We start from the raw sequence: 21,348 nt of genomic DNA on the forward strand, positions 1-21,348 counted from the left end.
TTTTGGGGGGGGCGCTCCCTCATCTAAAAACAATTGCACAACACCAATACATGTAACTTTAACGTTTTTTCAACAGACTCTTGTATTTGTTGATTTAATCCGACTGTATTCATATAATGAGTAATCCAGGAATGTCACGAGTTAATGGACACGTGAAAACAGCAAGTCCACAGATCGCAATCACACTCTATAAACAGTACCGTATTTCAAAGAACAGCGCGCATACCTTTTTAATTTAACCACACCCATTTGAGCTCTGACGCCTACCAATAAGATCCTTTCTATTAGTGTAAACGGAAGTGATCAAAAACTATTTCCACGTTAGCATTGTTATTTGGACGTTTATTATCCCCATGGAACTGAATATCAGTCGTGTTGATGCCAGGACTTGGTTAATAGATATTATTTAGGTAACGCTAAATAGGTATAGTAGCTGATCACGTTAGCTAACAATGGATAACTGTAACGATATGGTTTTTCACACTCAAATAGCCTCCATCATGGAGGTGCTAGCGAATGCAGCCGTGGCAGAGATCTGTAAACTCGTAGACGACGACTATGCAGTGTTTCGTTTGGAAATAACTCAAAGCCAGAAAGATAACAGGACATTGCGGAGGAAACTACAGCTACTGGAACTGAAGATGGCACGGGAGCGCGCAGAGGGGACAATGCGAGAGCGCGCCCTCGCAAGTCGTCCCAGTAGTGTCAAGATCCTCGACCGACACAGAGGAATGGCAAGAGGTATATTTTGCAGAAGGCTGTCGCCGTTCATAAAGTTAATTGCCCCTTTCCTCCCTGCACACGTGTTCAGATGTTACACATAATTGGGTCTTGGTCAGTTTTTAGATGGTATGCAATATTTCAAATTCCCTGATTACGAGCCATCTAGCGCAAAGATTCAATATCATATTCTAAACAAATGCACACGACTTGGATGCAGAATAAAAGCAGGTCATCTTGCCAGACGATACCGACCCTACTATTACTGTTGTTTACAATGAGCTGCACTGGGGCTCCAGTCATGGTTAGTAAGTGTAAATAACATTTTATTCAACATGCTGGTATGTAGAGACTATTGTGTCTTTTTTGGGGGGCTCCAATCATGTTTACATTAAGACACCAGCACGAGATATGGTCGGAAAACGTACCTCAATGTAGGGATAGGATATGCCACTGTACTCCAAATTTGACCTTAAATGGGTTTCCAGCCGCATACAAGCCTAAGATCACCATGCGCAATGCCATGCGTCGGCTGGTGTGGTGTAAAGCTCACCGACATTGAACTCTGGAGCAGTGGAAGCACGTTCTCTGGAGTGATAAATCAAGTCTCACCATCTGGCAGTCAGACGGACAAATCTGGGTTTAGCGGATGCCAGGAGAATGTTACCTGCCCGAGTGCAGGGTGCCAACTATAAAGTTTGGTGGATGAGGAATAATGTGACTGTTTTTCATGGTTTGGGCTAGGCCCCTTAGTTCCAGTGAAGGGAAATCTTAATGCTACAGCATACAATGACATTTTAGACTATTCTGTTCTTCTGACTTCGTAGCAACAGTTTGGGGAAGGCCCTTTCCTGTTTCAACAGGAATGGTTTGTCAAGATCAGTATGGAATAACTTGACTAACCTGCACAGAGCCCTGACCTCAACCCCATCGAACACCTTTGGGATGAATTGGAACACCGACTGTGAGCCAGGCCTAATCACCCAACATCAGTGCCCGACCTCACTAATGCTCTTGTGGCTGAAATTGAATGGAAGAAAGTCCCTGCAGCAATGTTCGAACATCTAGTGGAAAGCCTTCCCAGAAGAGTGGAGGAGCAGAGGGGGGACCAACTCCATATTAATGGCAATGATTTTGGAATGAGATGTTCGACGAGCAGTTTTGGCTATGTAGTGTATCACAGCCAACGTGACGTGCAATTCCATTATGGCTAATGCTAGCTAGCATGAGAACGAAAATGGCAGTTTTCTGGGAAAATGAACACTATTTCAATCTTCTCGATGAAGCAGTGTGGATAAAGGTCAGATCTCGAGTACTGCACTGTTGTACGGACCCATATCTCGTGCCGGCTCCATGGTGTCTTAATGTCACCATGAAAAGATGCAGTAGTCTCTACAAGCCAGAATGTTTATTAAAATTATATTTACACTTTACCGGTTGTTCATGCTGTTGGTCCTTTTGGCAGTAGGAGATAAGGTATCCACAGGAAAGGGTTGTTTACCCTACTTTTTGTGGCGCCAGTAGGTTCTGTCACTTGTATTTTCATTCTCTTGACACGTACGTTGACCGAAGCACATTTCCTCGGAATCAGCTGGAAGTGTTTGCCGTTCGGTTATGCTCGGCCATATTGTGCAAGTATTGGTCAAGTGCGAATTGCATCTGTAGGCCGGGGTTTGATAACACTTCCCTGTGGATATTTTGTAACAGGTTACCACCGACATAGGGACAAAATCAGCAGACAACAAGTAAAGTAAGTTGAAATGAAGTTTGTTCAACATTCTGACTTGTAACGAGACTGGTCAGGAATGCTGAGCCTACATGTTAGAGACGAGTGTGGAAGTATTTCACCCTCAGATTCTGAAAGAGGCTATTATAACCAGAGCCATTGATTTTTGGGTTGTCATATGCTTACACTGTTATATTAAGTAGGACTTTCATACAAGCCTTAAAATGAGAACTCCCCCGTGTTCTGCAACCAAATTGCACTCTTCGCCCTCTTGCAGAAGTATTTGCAAACACAGAAAAGGCTCTATACCGTTGAGCAGACAGTAGCCAACACAACCTCCTTTTTTTTATCCCAATCACTTTCTCAGGTGAAGAAAGTCTCACTGGAGGCCACAGGAGCTTTGTGAAGCCAATGAAGCACAATTCATGGAGAGATGACCAACCAATTACTGTTGATGAGGGGAGTGGAACCTCAACCCAGCATGTTATCATGATAGAGGTTAGTGTAATAGTGTTGCATAAAAATTACAGTTACTTTGTAATCTAATGTGGCCCGTTTATTTCAGAAAGGCTCACCTCAGCTATTCACTTGCTTACATGTGGGGAGCTTTTGATACTTCGCAACGACATTGTTATCCAATTCTACAAATTTACCGGTAATAACCTCCTCTTTTTGTGTCAGTCTGCAGATGCAGAGGCTGCAGGTCCTGGGGTCAAGATGGAGAGGTCTGAAGGACAGGAAGACCCACGGCACAGCAGAGACATCCAGACTGGAACGCCCTCTGTAGCCATGGAGGACCCCACCACCGCCCCAGCGCAGCCCGGGACCCGAAGCAGCATCACTGAGGTCAGTGGAACGCCGAACGCCGTCCTCAAGTCAGAGACAGACTCCAATACTTTAACTGTAACAAAAATGCTCTTACACACAGGATCTGACCACAGATCAGACCCAGAGAGACTGGGGTTGGGGACACTGGGCTGTCCTCCTGCTCCCGGTTCAGAGTACTTACCCGTATTTCACCAGAGCCAAAGAACGGTTAATTCCCGTGGAGATGGTGATGCGTTAGACACTAGTGGTGATGATCCGTCTTGTTCTTACTCTACAGAAATGGACCCTGGCAACATATCTTTGGGTTTAGAGACACAGACTGATCTGTCTAGAGGGGACTGGAACCAGTACAGTAGTAGTGTATACTCTGAAGGGTACCTAGATAAGAAAAGGGAGGTTATAATCATAGATGAGGTGACTGTGAAAGTGGAGGGTGACGCTTCTCCCACACGGAATGCAGAAAGTCACCTTGGAGATGGACACTCACAGGGCAGAGATTTCTTAGATTATAGGGAAAGCTTAGAGACAAATCCAACCGTTGTGACCCACTCACCTATACACGAGTTCAGGGATCGCGACCCAGTGTCCACGTCGATGGGGCCTTCCGATTCACCCATCCATGTCCTTTTCGATCAGGTATTGAACTCAAACGAAAGGACTATAGCCCAGGCTCAGGGAGGGGGAACCACATCAGGCAATGTTAAAGAGAAACGGTTCATCTGCATGTTCTGTAACAAAGGCTTCAGAAGCCCCCAGAAGGTGGAGATCCACCAGAGGGTCCACACAGGGGTGAAACCCTTCAGCTGTGCCCAGTGTCAAATGCGTTTCGCCCAGGCTCGTGACCTGAAGAGGCACCAGAGGGTCCACACAGGTGAGAAACCCTACAGCTGCCCCCAGTGTGAGAAGAGGTTCTCCCGCCAGGACCATGTGAAGATGCACCTGAAGGTCCACACAGGAGAGAGGCCGTTTGCCTGTACGCACTGCGGGAAGAGGTTCTCAGAGAGGAGCTACCTCAGGATACACCAGCAAAAAAAACATTTCACTCTATAACATAGAAAGTAACTATTTTACTCAATAGCTTCTGATGTTTAGATCAAACTCTGCATTAGCTAGCAGTTTCACATCCGTTACACCAACAAAGTCTGATACATGTTGTGGTTGTACTGTGTGGGCTATATGATGTTCACAAATGCCTATTTAATTACTTTCATTCAACTACTTATTTTTTTTTCCCAAGACACTTTTCATGAGAAAATTAATACAATTTATCAAATTCATTCAGATTATTAGTTGAGATGTGCATGTGTGGTTTTCATGTGTATTTAAATCTGGTTTATGTTCAATAAACACAAAATGGAACTTTTCATTCTAAGCCTTTCATTTAGACTCTTAGTTTACATCACATCTGATCTCACCCTATTCTGCATACACATGATATTATAACCAATATACACTTACTAAATATACCCAAACACCTACTGTACACGTCAACATAGTTTAGTCAGGTTTGTCTGATGACTTTTAACTTATCATAGCTGACTTATTTTTAACCACGTAATATTTATGCCCCATTATGTTTTTTTAATTTTTAAATGAAGTCATTCTGTAACTACAGTATAGAACTCTGACATAGTGGGAAACATAAGTAACAATTTCAATGTAAATATTTTCTGCGGCTCAAAATGAGTATCAGCCAGTGAAAATGTTTGATTTACTTGCAGTTGACAAAACACTAAATTGTAGCTGGTCTCATCAGATTATATCCTGGAACAAGTTCTGCATCAGCCAATTAAAATGGTCGACGTAGTTGGACGTGTCAAATCAAATCAAATTTTATTTGTCATATACACATGGTTAGCAGATGTTAATGCGAGTGTAGCGAAATGCTTGTGCTTCTAGTTCCGACAATGCAGTAATAACCAACAAGTAATCTAACTAACAATTCCAAAACTACTGTCTTGTACACAGTGTAAGGGGATAAAGAATATGTACATAAGGATATATGAATGAGTGATGGTACAGAGCAGCATAGGCAAGATACAGTAGATGGTATCGAGTACAGTATATACATATGAGATATGTTCCAACACTTGTTCATGGAAGTGTCCTTAACATACCGCAGTCCAACCACACGTTCTGATCATCAAAGCAACTATCACGTGTATTTGACTGACTGATCAAATTGCTCTCTGTGTAAATTGCCTAGTCTGCGTAATTGACGCAGATTGTGACAAGGCTTTGAATCTCAAATGAGTCCCCCCCCCCCTTTTTAAATGTAGATTTATGTGTATTGTGTTAGTGTGTTGAAAAGGGACGTAGCCAACAGCTTGAAAATGCAGAGCTGCCTCTTAAGAGTTGCACACAAACACACAGCTATTTGTGCATCTAACTTTCCTACGGTGTGTTTGTAAATCCAATCTGGAGTGCCAGAGTGCCCTCTGGGCATTTGTAAATTGTCGGATTGTTCGTTTGTTGGAAATTCAAGAGCGTTGTGCTCGCGGAGCGTTCAGAGCGCATACTGGACGCTCTGGCAGAGGAGTAGGGTTGATCCAGGTTTCTGACCTCACAACGGCAGGCAAGCACCCAAGCTAACCTTCATTTAACTAGGCAAGTCAGTTGAGAACAAATTCTTATTTTACAATGACGGCCTACCCCGGCCAAACCTTCCCCTAACCCAGACGACGCTGGGCCAATTGTGTCCTGCCCTATGGGACTCCCAATCACGGCCGGTTGTGATACAGCCCGGGATCAAACCAGGGTCTGTAGTGATTCCTCTAGCACTGAGATGCAGTGCCTTAGGCCGTTGCGTCACTTGGGAGCCCTAAAGTGAGAGAACACCTCACTCTGTCCATTTTACTCTCCATAGCAGAGCTGGTTAGGCTGTTTTCCTTTTACCCAGAGCATTGGTGTCTAAACTGTGCTCCTGGCAACAATTTAATTACGCTTTTTCGCTGAGGTTTACTGACACCGGCCATATTCAAGGGGTGTTGAGCGTCAGTTATTCTGCGCTTTTGCACACTCAGAGGAGAGTGCTCTGAAATCAGAGTAGATAGCCAGAGTGAATTTATGAATGAATTGTGAATAATGATGAGTAAGAAGGTTACAGATGTAGAAATATCATACCCCCAAGACATGCTAACCTCTCACCATTACAATAACGGGGGAGGTGTATGATATTTGTAAGTGTAACTTTCTCACTCATCATTATTCATGATTCATTCAGGATTATCCGTTAATGATGGTAGCATCCACATTAATGTAGAAGAGTTTAGAAACATATTCTATTCTTATTTACAATAAAAGTGACTCAAATGACACAATACATTAATTTCTATTGGGCACAAAATTCTCTGAAACGCAACCAAAATTAACAGCAATGCATCCAACAAGTTTGTGGAGTCACACGCTTGATGTAATCATTGCGCGCTAGGAATATGGAACCAAATACTAAACTGTTGAAAACTTTAATGCACATAAGTGAGGGGACTATGTACAAAAGGTGCTCTAATTTCTAAACGGTTCACCCGATATGGATGACAATAACCGTAAATAAAATCTAACAGTCTTCACTTTAACCTCAGTCGTGTGGTCAGGTGCCACAAAGGGAGTCCTCGGAAAATTACAATTGGCTCAGAACAGGGCAGCACGGCTGGCCCTTAAATGTACATGGAGAGCTAACATTAATAATATGCATGCCAATCTCTCAGGGCTCAAAGTGGAAGAGAGATTGACTTCATCACTACTTGTTTTTGTAAGAAGTGTTGACCCATGCATACCCCACAAGACATGCCACCAAAGGTCTCTTCACAATCCCCAAGTCTAGAACAGACTATGGGAGGCGCACAGTACTACATATAGCCATGTCTACATGGAACTCTATTCCACATCAGGTAACTGATGCAAGCAGTAGAATCCGATTTTGAAAACCGATAAAAAATACACCTTATGGAACAGCGGGACTATGAAGAGACACAGACACACATACATGGATGTTGTATTGTAAATATGTGATTGTGGAGTAGTGGCCTGAGGGAACACACTAAATGTATTGGATAAAGTGTTATGAAATGTAATGTCATGTAATATTTCAATTGTATATAACTGCCTTAATGTTGCTGGACTCCAGGAAGAGTAGCTGCTGCATCGGCAGGAACTAATGGGGATCCATAATAAACCCCAGGAAGATTAGCTGCTGCCTTGGCAAGAACTAATGGGGATCCATAATAAACCCCAGGAAGATTAGCTGCTGCCTTGGCAAGAACTAATGGGGATCCATAATAAACCCCAGGAAGATTAGCTGCTGCCTTGGCAAGAACTAATGGGGATCCATAATAAACCCCAGGAAGATTAGCTGCTGCCTTGGCAAGAACTAATGGGGATCCATAATAAACCCCAGGAAGATTAGCTGCTGCCTTGGCAGGAACTAATGGGGATCCATAATAAACCCCAGGAAGATTAGCTGCTGCCTTGGCAGGAACTAATGGGGATCCATAATAAACCCCAGGAAGATTAGCTGCTGCTCAATTGTCTAGACACCCCCAATAAAGGAGTGATTCTGCAGGTGGTGACCACAGACCACTTCTCAGTTCCTATGCTTCCTGGCTGATGTTTTGGTCACTTTTGAACGCTGGCGGTGCTTTCACTCTAGTGGTAGCATGAGACGGAGTCTACAACCCACACAAGTGGCTCAGGTAGTGCAGCTCATCCAGGATGGCACATCAATGCGAACTGTGGCAAGAAGGTTTGCTGTGTCTGTCAGCGTAGTGTCCAGAGCATGGAGGCGCTACCAGGAGACAGGCCAGTACATCAGGAGACGTGGAGGAGGCCGTAGGAGGGCAACAACCCAGCAGCAGGACCGCTACCTCCGCCTTTGTGCAAGGAGGAGCAGGAGGGGGACTGCCAGAGCCCTGCAAAATGACCTCCAGCAGGCCACAAATGTGCATGTGTCTGCTCAAACGGTCAGAAACCGACTCCAAGAGGGTGGTATGAGGGCCCGACGTCCACAGGTGGGGGTTGTGCTTACAGCCCAACGCCGTGCAGGACGTTGGCATTTGCCAGAGAACACCAAGATTGGAAAATTCACCACTGACGCCCTGTGCTCTTCACAGATGAAAGCAGGTTCACACTGAGCACATGTGGCAGACGTGACAGAGTCTGGAGACGCCGTGGAGAACGTTCTGCTGCCTGCAACATCCTCCAGGTTTGGCGGTGGGTCAGTCATGGTGTGGGGTGGAATTTCTTTGACGGGCCGCACAGCAACCTCCATGTGCTCGCCAGAGGTAGCCTGACTGCCATTAGGTACCGAGATGAGATCCTCAGACCCCTTGTGAAACCATATGCTGGTGCGGTTGGCCCTGGGTTCCTCCTAATGCAAGACAATGCTAGACCTCATGTGGCTGGAGTGTGTCAGCAGTTCCTGCAAGAGGAAGGCATTGATGCTATGGACTGGCCCGCCCGTTCCCCAGACCTGAATCCAATTGAGCACATCTGGGACATCATGTCTCGCTCCATCCACCAACGCCACGTTGCACCACAGACTGTCCAGGAGTTGGCGGATGCTTTTGTCCAGGTCTGGGAGGAGATCCCTCAGGAGACCATCCGCCACCTCATCAGGAGCATGCCCAGGCGTTGTAGGGAGGGCATACAGGCACGTGGAGGCCACACACACTACTGAGCCTCATTTTGACTTGTTTTAAGGAAATTACATCAAAGTTGGATCCGCCTGTAGTGTGGTTTTCCACTTTAATTTTGAGTGTGACTCCAAATCCAGACCTCCATGGGTTGACAAATTTGATTTCCATTGATAAGTTTTGTGTGATTTTGTTGGCAGCACATTCAACTATGTAAAGAAAAAAGTATTTAATAAGAATATTTCATTCATTCAGATTTAGGATGTGTTACTTTAGTGTTCCCTTTATTTTTTTGAGCAGTGTAGTTATTGTATCATTTCAAATCCAAAGTGCTGGAGTACAGAGCCAAAACAACAAAAATTGTCCCAATACGTTTGGAGCTCACTGTATGTCAGGGAAGTGTTTGATGCCCTCCCAGCTCCCCCGTTGCTATCCCTTTACTATCGCCAATAAACACCATAGGAATTGACCTATAATGGCAAACAAGAAATAATAATGAGTTGTCCTCCTAATTTGTCCAGAACTCTTATTCATTTTGCAGCAGGTTTGCAAGTCACAAAAATAAATACAATTACATTGTAGTATAGATGAATCCTTTCTTCCCACTTTTCCAAGCCAAACTTGTCCCTCAAAACCTCCCCCTCCCAGTTTTCCTCCTCCCTTTACCCCCCCCTCACCAAAGCCAAGCTCATCACACCCTCCCCCAAGCCAAACTTGTCACACCCTCCCATCCTTGCCCACCCAGACCAAGCTTGTCACACCCTTCCATCCTTGCCCACCCAGGCAAAGCTTGTCACAACCTTCCATCCTTGCCCACCCAGGCAAAGCTTGTCACACCCTCCCATCCTTGCCCACCCAGGCCAAGCTTGTCACACCCTTCCATCCTTGCCAAGCTTGTCTCAACCTCCCTTCCTTGCACACCCTTACCCACCCAAGCCAAGTCTGTCCCAACCTTTTCCCCTTCTTCTCAGATACATTTACATACATCGACTTACTCATCCATTCTCCTTCATTCACACATACGGTATGCATCCACACACCCATTCACCCACACGTATTAATTCACCCTCCTTCACACTCCCATTCATATGAACAGGCACACAAACATACACCCACACACACCTACACTCACGCCCAAACACACACACATCCATAGAACAGTTGGTTCCACTTTATTTGAAGGCTTCATAAAGCCTTGATATAGGGTTCATAAGCACTGTATAAATGGGCAAAAATCGTCATCTTTAATCGTATTTCATGCTCTATAAAAGATGTATAAATATGTCAAACAGTTATGCCACATTATGAATCTTTATAGAGCATGATATACGGTTATAGATGAGATGCTTCACAAATATGTAGTGTTATGATGCCTATATGAAGGCTTTATGAAGCTATCATAGGGGGCACTTAAAAAAAAGCGGGACCAAATAGTTATTTACATGCTATATTTTCCCTTTTGTATTATATTTTCAGTGTCCATGTAGCCCATTGGCATCGGCTACTTCTATTGTTACTTCCTAGAGAAGAATAGTTACTTGAGGAAAGTAGATTATATATTTTATTGGGGGAGGGGGAAATAATATTATCTCAATTTACCATAAGCTGATCATAGACATCACCGTATGTAGCCTAGTGCGCTCATAGTTTTTTCCTACTTCGTCCTCTTCTCAGAACAGGGGGCTCTCCTTCTTCAATTGGAAAGGTTTCTTGTAGCTTGATTAGGGCTTCATCGGCGCTTGTGAATCCCATCCTTTGCGTTCCCTTCCATACCCACAGCACTGCCGTGAAGCTGAGTTGAGATTTGATTCTGACTGTCTGATCTGAATGTATTCCTTGCGTTTTCTCCTCAGCCTAGCAGACAGGTCCGAGACGAATCGAATGGACTGGCTGTGGATTTTGATCTCCTTTCCCCCCTGTGCTTTCAGAATGTTGACTTTGGTCTGATAGTTCCGCAGTTTGAAGATTACCATGCAGGGATATTTAGCGTTCTTCTGTTTCACGCCCAATCCTTTTGGCATTGTTCCAGATCCTCTGGTGCTATATCCACGGCAAGTTCCTCTGCTATCAGTTTGACCACGTAGCTGGAAAGGTGTCCTTTTTCCTCGTCTTCTGGTACAGACAGTATTCTCATGTTTCGTCTCATTCTGTTTTCTTGCTGGTCCAATTAATCTTCTAAAGTTTGCAACTTTGTTTCCAGCAAGTTCATTTTTTGTGTGTTGTTCTTTCATGTGCATGTCTGACACGATAGGCTACTTTCTTTTCGAGCGAATCTACTTTTTTAACAACAGATTGTAGCAGTTTGTTTTGGTGTGCTTTGAGAGCATTTTAGCATTGCTTGATATTCTTTAGCTGTTCATTACTCTCGTTTGCATCTCATAATTGCTCCTTGTCTTTTGCTCTGGGGGAAGTAATGCCTTGTTAGATTTGTGTCGCCGCGCCGCTTTACCAAGTGATTGGCTTGCGTTTGTATATAACTGACCGCTCACGCTTTCCCAGTCGCTTGGGGATATATTGATCTATTTGATTTTAGAGACTTAATTTAAACTTTAAACTATTGTTTGCCTTCTACATATAACCACAGTTTTGTCAGTACAAGACGGAACTAGTCACACCTGTCATAACTCTCCTGTGAAGGGCTGAAGGATCAGGGTACAGTGGGTCCGCTCTACTGCGCCCTCTCTCTCCCGCAGAGGTGGAGGAGGACGCTTTATGGCGGTCGTAAAATACTCTGCTACTGGACTCTGTAGTATCGAGATTGGAATGTGACTATGGAACACAGAGACACTTGGACATCAAAAGTTTGAATAATTTAACAGTATTTCGGTATTCCAAGCAGTTGGAGTGGTCCGTGGACACTTAAGGAACAGTCATGTCGAGTTTGTTTCATTTGGTGACCTCATGAAGGACAGGAGACACACATTACTGTTTCTTTGTTTGCATACACTTCTCAATTATGGGGTTTGCATCTGAATGTTGTATTAAATTAATGATTAAGCATAAGAATAATTTTGGAAAGATAACAATGTGATCTTAGTCTTCTAAATTAGAATTGTTTTTCATAGTAACTTATGATCAGTCAGTGGCCACGCCCCCATGAGCACAGACACTACACGGTGTCATGGAACGCCCCCTTTTCTGCTCCTGTATAAAACCACCTGTGACAAAATGTACATTAGACCAGAAAACATGGAAGCTGTCGCTATATGTTGAAATGGTTGGCAACTCTACCAAAGGACAAGACCAGAGAACATGGAGATCATTCCCACGTTGAAATGGCTAAGAAATCTACACACTAAAGAACAATTATTCAGGCTGCAGCTGTTTAAGTACTTTAGTCTGGTAAATGCAACCGGTTGAATGACCGAATGGTACTCTGACGTATCCATTATAACAAGCTACAACCAGAGACTTTGATCTCTGGTGGACAAACTAGAGACTTTGTGTCGACAATCTATCCAGCAGACGGACTGGCGATCGCAGAGAGGGACAACAAAGGCATACACTTGTAAATATGTAAATTGCCATTTATTTTCGAATGAGCGGTTGTTAATGTTCAAAGTATTAGCATTTCCATGAGTGTAGTTATCAACTCTGAATTTTCCCGCTCTTAAGCTTTGCCCACCCCTTTCCTTTGTCTACCAAGCCATCATATTGGCTTAGCCCACTAGGGACTTTTCTTTGTGTCATGTTAGGAACCAATGTATTATCTACTGTGTGTGTGTTTATGTAATTCTGTGATTGATTAGTTAGTTAGTTAGTAAATAAATAAGCCAATTTGTATATCACTATTCATGATTTATGATGATAGGGTTCGTGCAGATATCCAAGGGTTTGCGACATTCAGGAATAAGATTGATGAGGTAATAATACATTAATATAAGTCGGTAATCAATAAGATAATAAAATATCTGAAGAGTTATATTTGGGAAATTGCAACTCTATAAACAAAATTTTCCTGTGGTGCCCCAAATTCTTAGTTAGTTACTATTCCGTGATTAAACGAATCGGGGCAATAATTACACAGATAATTGATTTGATAATATAACAGTCTTCACATTTAATGACAGCAAACGTTGCGACACACCCCATGCATTCTATCGGTACGCGCATGCGTGGCAATTACCTTGTACCAAGAGTTTGTGAGTTCTAACATGTAAACTAAGGACCTCATTTTTATTTTTTTCATAAAAGCACATGGATGTGTGTGAAACAGGCAAACAAAAACGTCGGATTTTGTCATATATGCAAAAATATGAGACTGGGCTTACTGAGGTCAGCACACTATGAACTACAGTCTAAATGGTATTAGGTCAGGGCCCGTATCCACAAAGCCTCTGAGTAGGAGTGCTGATCTAGGATCAGTGTTTCCTTGTAGATCATAAGAAATAGGATTATACAGAAAGATCCTAGATCAGCACTCCTACTCTGATTCTCTTTGTAGATAAGGGCCGAGGTCTTGATTAATTTTGTGGGACCATGGCTTTTAAATGATCAAACCATTAAAGAGTGTCAAGTAGTCAAATCAACTAACATGTTTGCATAGTATAAAATAAATTGACATGTTTGCACAGTATGCATAGAAATCCCCCATTGCCCAATCAGAAGATATCGGTCGCTTATATCAGATTTCTTGATCCAACATCCTCTCACTCTGTATCTCTTAGTCAGTAGACATGGAGGATGGGAAGCCTGATCTGCTGCTGGTCAAAGAGGAGACAATAGAAGACGAACCAGAGAGCATTGATCTGCTGAGTGGACTAAAGATGGGGGAGCAAGGTATGGGAGAAATACATTACCGTTCAAAAGTTTGGGGTCACTTAGAAATGTTTTTTCTTGTTTTTTGAAAGAAAAGTACTTTTTTTCTTCTCCATTAAAATAACATACAATTGATCAGAAATACAGTGCAGACATTGTTAATGTTGTAAATGACTATTGTAGCTGGAAACGGCAGATTTTTTATGAAATATCTACATAAGCGAACAGAGGCCCATTGTCAGCAACCATCACTCCTGTGTTCCAATGGCACATTGTGTTAGCTAATCCAAGTTGATCATTTTAAAAGGCTAATTGATCATTAGAAAACCCTTTTGCAATTATGTTAGCACAGCTGAAAATAGTTGTCCTGATTAAAAAAGCAATAAAACTGGCCTTCTTTAGACTAGTTGAGTATCTGGAGCATCAGCATTTGTGGGTTCGATTACAGGCTCAAAATGGCTAGAAACAAAGAACTTTCTCCTGAAACCCGTCAGTCTATTCTTGTTCTGAGAATTGCCAAGAAACTGAAGATCTCCTACAACGCTGTGTACTACTCCCTTCACAGAACAGTGCAAATGGGCTCTAACCAGAATATAAAGAGGAGTGGGAGGCCCCAGTGCACAACTGAGCAAGGGGACAAATACAGAGTGTCTAGTTTGAGAAACAGACGCCTCGCAAGTCCTCAACTGGCAGCTTCATTAAATAGTACCCACAAAACACCGATCTCAACGTCAACAGTGAAGAGGCGACTCCGTGATGCTGGCCTTCTAGGCAGAGTTGCAAAGAGAAAGCCATATCTCAGACTAGCCAATAAAAATAAAATATTAAGATGGGCAAAAGAACGCAGACACTGGACAGAGGAACTCTAACACAACGTGCCATTGGAACACAGGAGTGATGGTTGCTGATAATGGGCCACTGCACGCCTATGTAGATATTACAAATAAAAAAAATCTGAAGTTTCCAACTACAATAGTCATTTACAACATTACCAATGTCTACACTGTATATCTGATCAATTTGATGTTATTTTAAATGGACAAGAAAATGTGTTTTTCTTTCAAAAACAAGGACATTTCTAAGTGACCCCCAACTTTTGAACAGGAGTGTACATATAGCCTACATACAGTAATAGATCTTCAATGGGAATAGTGATGCACCTGGCTATTCTTTTTTTTCTTCATTCATAGAATTAAATCAATGCAACTTATGTTCACCTACAAAAACACATTATAATGTATGAACTTGACCAGGTAATTGACAAAAAACCCACCATATGTAGAGTTTCTATTCTCTAACCTCTTCCTGCAGGAGACTGGGTGGCCATCTTGGATACCCAGACCAGTGCAGCCAAGAGCCCAGGGGACAACATCATTGATCAGGGCAGGACCAGAGGTGATATAGTGGAGGTCAGTGGATGGGACAGCATCCTCAACTCTGGGCTGGGGAACAACACTGTTAACCACAACCAGAAACAGACAGGCGAACAAAAAACAACATCCACACTTAGTCTCCATGACAACAGACTGGCTGAGACCAGGGCGAGGAGTGGATTTGGTGTGCAGGGCGGGGACGGGGAGGTGTCCATATGCGGCGGGAGAGAACAGACACAGCCTTGGCTAGTGATGTTCCGGCCTGCTCCTATTGTTGTGATTCAGAGAGACTGATGGCATCTCAGGTTAACCCTCTAACAGGTGCCGCCTTCAGCCTGCCATCTATAGGATACTGGTGTCTTATAATGAGGAAATAGTGCCCTAATTACTTGATATGAAGTAGTAAAGTATTCCAAAAATGTATTTAATCAAAGCGAGGGTAGCAGATGTACAGAAAAGGGAAAGTGTTACCATAGTTAGAAAAAATATTCTACTTTTCAGGTGTATCAATTTGTGCAATAAAAGTAGTGTATGACCATTTTGTTGAAATTAAATACAGTGCTGACCGACTTGGTTATTTTTGTATCATTGCAGGGACTGAGTTTCAACACATGGACATTAAAATTAAAATTTAAAAAATCCAGTGGCTCCATGTCTTATATAAACCTTTATGCTTTTCGGTACAATATTTGTTTTCAGTCTGCAGCCCATGAAGACCTGCTGATATCCAATGTTACTGGTGGGAGAGAGTGGACCTCTGAGGTGGCTGGCCATAAACCCTGGACCCGTATCAGGACCCTGGATCAGGAGCCTTCGCTCTTCATTCCCGAGTCGGAACCAGGACACAATCGCGAAGTACAGAGACTCCACCACACAGAACACAACCAGTGGACAGGTGGACGGAACAACCTCAGTCCTGGTGGTCATCAGAGAGACAGAGGCTCCAGTCAGGGATCCAGTCTGCAGCCCAGACCCTTCTCTTCACAGTCTCAGTGCAGGGATGAAGCAGGGCCTGGAGCTGATAAAGATAGACCCTCCTGTTCCTATGATACAAACACCACAGTATCCATGATGAACAGAGCAGGTCAACCTGGGCTTCAGCCTTCACAGAGAGTGGTGGGAGACCCCCCTGGTGGTAGTTTTTCAGCAAGTCTCTCTTCTCCTTCAGGTTCTCATCTAATGCCTGGTGACTGGGTTCATGGAAAGCCTGGGCCTGGGTCTAACCTTCCTCAGTTTCTTCCTGGTTACCCCACCAATACAGACAGGGTCAGGATGGGTGTACAACACGAGAGGTACCTAGCCTATAACACATCACATAATCCCAACAACACCCAAACAATGGCTAGAGGTCAGGGAGGGAGCTCAAAGACTAACAATCTGAGGGTGGTTCTACCTGCTTCTACCTCCTCTGGTGTCATTGGGTCACAACATGGGAGGCCGAGCATTAGGACGGATGCAGACAAGCCATACGCCTGCCCCACATGTGGGAAAAATTTTGCTAAGGCAAAATATGTGAAGCAGCACCAGACCATTCACACCAATGAGAGGCCCTTCAAGTGCAAACTATGTTACAAGAGCTTCTCCTTCCTGAGTATCCTTATCAGACACAAGAGTGTCCACAATGGGGAGAAATCGTAGCAGTGTGGCTTGAGTTTTACGCAGGGGATATCTGGGAACTATTCTTTAGCTTAAATATTATTGTTATCATGTGAAGTGTCTTGGGGTAAGATAGTTTTTTGGATTACTAAGTCCCTCAGTATTTGGGCATGCTGTCTTTCTCACAGGATACAGACTTCTTGTTTGATGTGCTGGCATAGCTATAACACTGTCATTTAAGTCTATATTCACCCTTTCAATTTGGTTTTGCCTGTGTACTATTCATAACAAAAATAATGTCCCTCTTTTATATAACACCTTTATAACACACCCCTACCCCCAAAAATTATTTGGCATAATCAGGAGGCATCTAAAAATAGATGATCAAATCGGTTAATGAGAAATTATGTTATCTTTTTATTTGCTTCAAAATTTGACTTTGTTTCCTTGAATTCCTTGGCTTCCTTCAAACATATTGTCACATATTGTCCTTCGAAACATATTGTCACAACAATGAGGCAGATATTTCACTGGATGTATAAATGTGAAGCATCCATTTGGTGTTGCCACTCACGACCAAATATGGTGATGAGAGGAAGCCCAGTGGTCGGCAGTGAGAGAAAATGGAGCGAGATTGATTTTGGCCGACATTCTGTTAATTTTCTCATCAATTAAACATTTGATCTCAATACAGTTTTCTGCTTTCAAAACTATAATCTGTTAGAAACAGAGTGGACTAAGTTTGGCAGACTTTACCCTTTGCCAAAACACAATACCCCATAATGACAAAACCAAAAAAAGGTTTTTAGACATGTTTGCTCATTTACAACCTCAAGTCTTCTTGGGGATGACGCTACAAGCTTGGCACACCTGTATTTGGGGAGTTTCTCCCATTTTTCTCTGTTTGATCGGGTTCATGTCCGGGCTCTGGCTGGTCCACTCAAGCACATTCAGTGACTTGTCCCGAAGCCACTCCTGCGTTGTCTTGGCTGTGTGCTTGGGTCCTTGTATGGTTGGAAGGTGAACCTTGGCCCCAGTCTGAGGTCCTGAGCGCTCTGGAACAGGTTTTCATCAAGGATGAAATGGTCAGAGTCCTTTAGGTGCCTGTTGGCAAACTCCAAGCGGGCTGTCATGTGTGTTTTACTGAGGAGTCGCTTCCGTCTGGTCACTCTACCAAAAAGGCCTGATTGGTGGAGTGCTGCAGAGATGGTTTTCCTTCTGGAAGGTTCTCCCATCTCCACAGAGGAACGCTGGAGTTCTATCAGAGAAACCATCGGGTTCTTTGTCACCTCCCTTACCAAGGCCCTTCTCCCCCGATTGCTCAGTTTGGCCGAGACAGCCAGTTCTAGGGAGAGTCTTGGTGATCCATACTTCTTCCATTTAAGAATGATGGAAACCACTGTGTTCTTGGGGACCTTCAATGCTGCAGAAATGTTATGGTACCTTTCCCAGATCTGTGCCTCGACACAATCCTGTCTAGGAGCTCTACGGACAATTCAGTATTTCAGCCACACCCGTTGCGGACAGGTGTATAAAATCAAGCACACAGCCATGCAATCTCTATAGACAAACATTGGCAGTAGGATGACCTTACTGAAGAGCTCAATAACTTTCAACGTGGCACCGTCATAGGATGCCACCTTTTATCACATTTCTGCCCTGCTAGAGCTGCCCCGGTCAACTGTAAGTGTTGTTATTGTGAAGTGGAAACCTCTAGGAGAAAGAACGACTCAGATGCGAATTGGTAGGCCACACAGGCTCACAGAACAGGACGGCTGAGTGCTGAAGTGAGTAAAAATCGTCTGTCCTTGGTTGTAACTCTTGCTACCGAGTTCCAACCTGCCTCTGGAATCAACGTCAGCACAAGAACTGTTCTTCGGGAGCTTCATGAAATGTGTTTTGGCGGATTCCAGGAGAATGTTGCCTGCCCGAATACATAGTTCCAAATGTAAAGTTTGGTGGAGGAGGAATAATGGTCTGGGGCTGTTTTTCATGGTTCTGGCTAGGCCCAGCAAACAATGATATTCAAATTGTATTTTTATTTCACCTTTATTTAACTAGGCAAGTCAGTTTATAACAAATTCTTATTTACAATGACGGCCTACCCCGGGCCAAACCCGGACGATGCCGGGCCAATTGTGCGCCGCCCTATAGGACTCCCAATCACGGCCAGATGTGACACAGCCTGGACTCGAACTAGGAACTATAGTGACACCTCTTGCACTGAGATGCAGTGCCTTACACCACTGCGCCACTCAGGAGCCCATTCTAGAAGATTCTATGCTTCCAACTTTGTGGCAACAGTTTGGTGAAGGCCCTTTCCTGTTTCATCATGACAATGCCACCGTGCACAAAGCGAGGTCCATACAGAAATGGTTTGTCAAGATCGGTGTGGAAGAACTTGACTGGCCTGCACAGAGCCCTGACCTCAACCCCATCGTACACCTTTGGGATGAATTGGAACGCTGACTGCGAGCCAGGCCTAATCTCCCAACATCAGTGCCCTACCTCACTAATGCTCTTGTGGCTCAATGGAAGCAAATGTTCTTGCAGCAATGTTCCAACATCTAGTGGAAAGCCTTCCCAGAAGAGTTGATGCTGTTATGGCAGCAAAGGGGGGACCAACTCCATATTAATGCCCATGATTTTGGAATGAGATGTTTGACGAGCAGGTGTCCATATACTTTTTGTCATGTAGTGTACATGTGATCCTGAAATGGAATGAGGCCGACCTGACTGCGAGGCAAGTGCTGGCTGGGGCTGCTGAGCAGCACAGGGAAATTAGTGTGGAAGGGGCACAGTGCGTCCGAATGCTGATTGTTTATCAATAAATTATTGAGGGGGACGAATCGACCCATTCTGAATATTGTGGGTGACATTAATATCTTTGGAATCAATGTTTGTGGGTGACATTAATATCTTTGGAATCAATGTTGGTAATACCATGATTATGGATAGTCATGAATGAGTTGTGATTAATGATGAGTGAGAAAGTTACAGAGGCATAAATATCATACCTCCACCCCCCCCAAAAATGCTAACCTCCCCTGTTATTGGTAATGTTGAGAAGATACCATGTTTTGGGGGTATTTATTAGGATCCTCATGACTCTACCTGGGGTCCAAACAGAGTTAAAACAGTTACAGTACATCAAAACACAACAACAGCCTACATCATAAATAAAACAATACATCATACAAAACATTATTACATTATGGAAAAATGTACAATATAAAATCCACAATGCCACAACATTACAGTGTGTATGTATGAGCGTGTCTCTTCGTGTTTCCGGGAGGTGTTTTGTCGTCTTTTTTTAAATCAGATTTTACTGCCCTTCTGGCATGAATTCTACAAGGTGATGCATTGCTCAATTCATATCAAGGGACCTAACGTGTACCAGGAAAACATTCCCCACACCATAACACCAGTCTGTACTGTTGACACCGGGCAGGATGGGGCCATGGACCCATGCTGCTTACGCCAAATCCTGAATCTGCCATCAGCATGACGCAACAAGAACCGGGATTCTGCTGCAATGGCCCATCCGTGACAAGGACCAAATAGTTGTGCGTTCCGAGATGCCGTTCTGCGCCGGTATTTTCCTGTTTGTGGCCCACCTGTTAGCTTGCACAATTCTTGCCATTCTCCTTCGACCTCTCTCATCAACAAGCTATTTGCGGCCACAGGACTGCCGCTGACTGGATTTTTTTTTGTTTGTCGCACTATTCTCGGTAAACCATAGACACTGTCATGCATTGTAAGCCCAAGAGGCCGGCCGTTTCTGAGATACTGGAAGCGGCACGCCTGGCACCAACGATCATACCACGCTCAAAGTCGCTTAGGTCACTAATTTTGCCCATACTAACGTTCAATTGAATAGTAACTGAATACCTCAATGCCTGTCTGCCTGCTTTATATAGCAAGCCATGGCCACGTGACTCACTGTCTGTAGAAGCAAACCATTCTTGCGTACGGAGTATTGTACCAAATAAACTGGCCACTTAGTGTATTTAGTACTAGCTTATTGCTTGCCATCCATTCTAAAACTGACTGCAGATCTTTGTTAAGTGTAGTATGGATTTCACTTGCTGTGGTAGGTGACTAATGTTGAATAGGTATACTAATAGGTATACTAATGTTGAATCATCAGCATAGATAGACACAGGCTTTACTCAATGCTAGTGGTAGATAATTTGTAAAAATAGAAAAAAGTATGGGGCAAGACGGCTACCTTGAGGTATGCCAAGCTCTACCTGGTTTAAGTTTAGAGAGGCTTCCATTGTCTGTGTTCTGTTAGATAGGTAACTCTCAGTCAACGATATCGCATAGGATGTAAAGCCATAACACATTTTTTCACCAGCACACTATGATCGATAAAGTCCAAAGCTGCACTGAATTCTAACAAAAAAGCTCCCACAATCTTTTTCACAGTATTATTTTCAATTTCTTTCAGCCAATCATCAGTCATTTGTGTTAGTGCCGTACATGTTACGTGCCCTTCCCTATAAGCGTGCTGAAAGTCAGATGTCAATTTGTTTACTGTAACATAGCATTGTATCTGGTGAAACACAATTTCTTCCAGAAGTTCACTAAAGGTCGGTAGTAGGCTGATTGTTCGGCTGTTTGAACCAGTAAAGGGTGTTTTGCTCTTCTTGGGTAACGGTATGACTTTTGCTTCCCTCCAGGCGGGAGGGCACACACTTTCTTGTAGGCT

General features: G+C 43.6%; 1 protein-coding gene across 1 annotated transcript; it reads left to right on the forward strand.

The window, feature by feature from the left end:
* Window positions 1–237: 237 nt before the first annotated feature.
* LOC139374787 (uncharacterized) lies at window positions 238–19,833 on the forward strand. The gene is made up of 6 exons (XM_071115926.1): window positions 238–741; window positions 2,814–2,944; window positions 3,128–3,292; window positions 13,572–13,683; window positions 14,974–15,071; window positions 15,735–19,833. Exons 1-6 carry the CDS (start codon window positions 453–455, stop codon window positions 16,671–16,673), a joined length of 1,734 nt encoding a protein of 577 aa, XP_070972027.1. The 5' UTR covers window positions 238–452; the 3' UTR covers window positions 16,674–19,833.
* Window positions 19,834–21,348: the final 1,515 nt, after the last annotated feature.

The sequence above is a fragment of the Oncorhynchus clarkii genome, chromosome 19, assembly GCF_045791955.1.
Source record: "Oncorhynchus clarkii lewisi isolate Uvic-CL-2024 chromosome 19, UVic_Ocla_1.0, whole genome shotgun sequence".
NCBI lineage: Eukaryota > Metazoa > Chordata > Actinopteri > Salmoniformes > Salmonidae > Oncorhynchus > Oncorhynchus clarkii.

Excerpts from the sequence above, each read along its gene's own strand:
- LOC139374787 (XM_071115926.1), top strand. The coding sequence starts at position 453 with ATGGATAACTGTAACGATATGGTTTTTCACACTCAAATAGCCTCCATC. Across the intron at positions 2,945-3,127 it reads AGCATGTTATCATGATAGAG|TCTGCAGATGCAGAGGCTGC; the intron begins GTTAGTGTAATA and ends TTTTTGTGTCAG. Across the intron at positions 3,293-13,571 it reads CCCGAAGCAGCATCACTGAG|TCAGTAGACATGGAGGATGG; the intron begins GTCAGTGGAACG and ends TGTATCTCTTAG.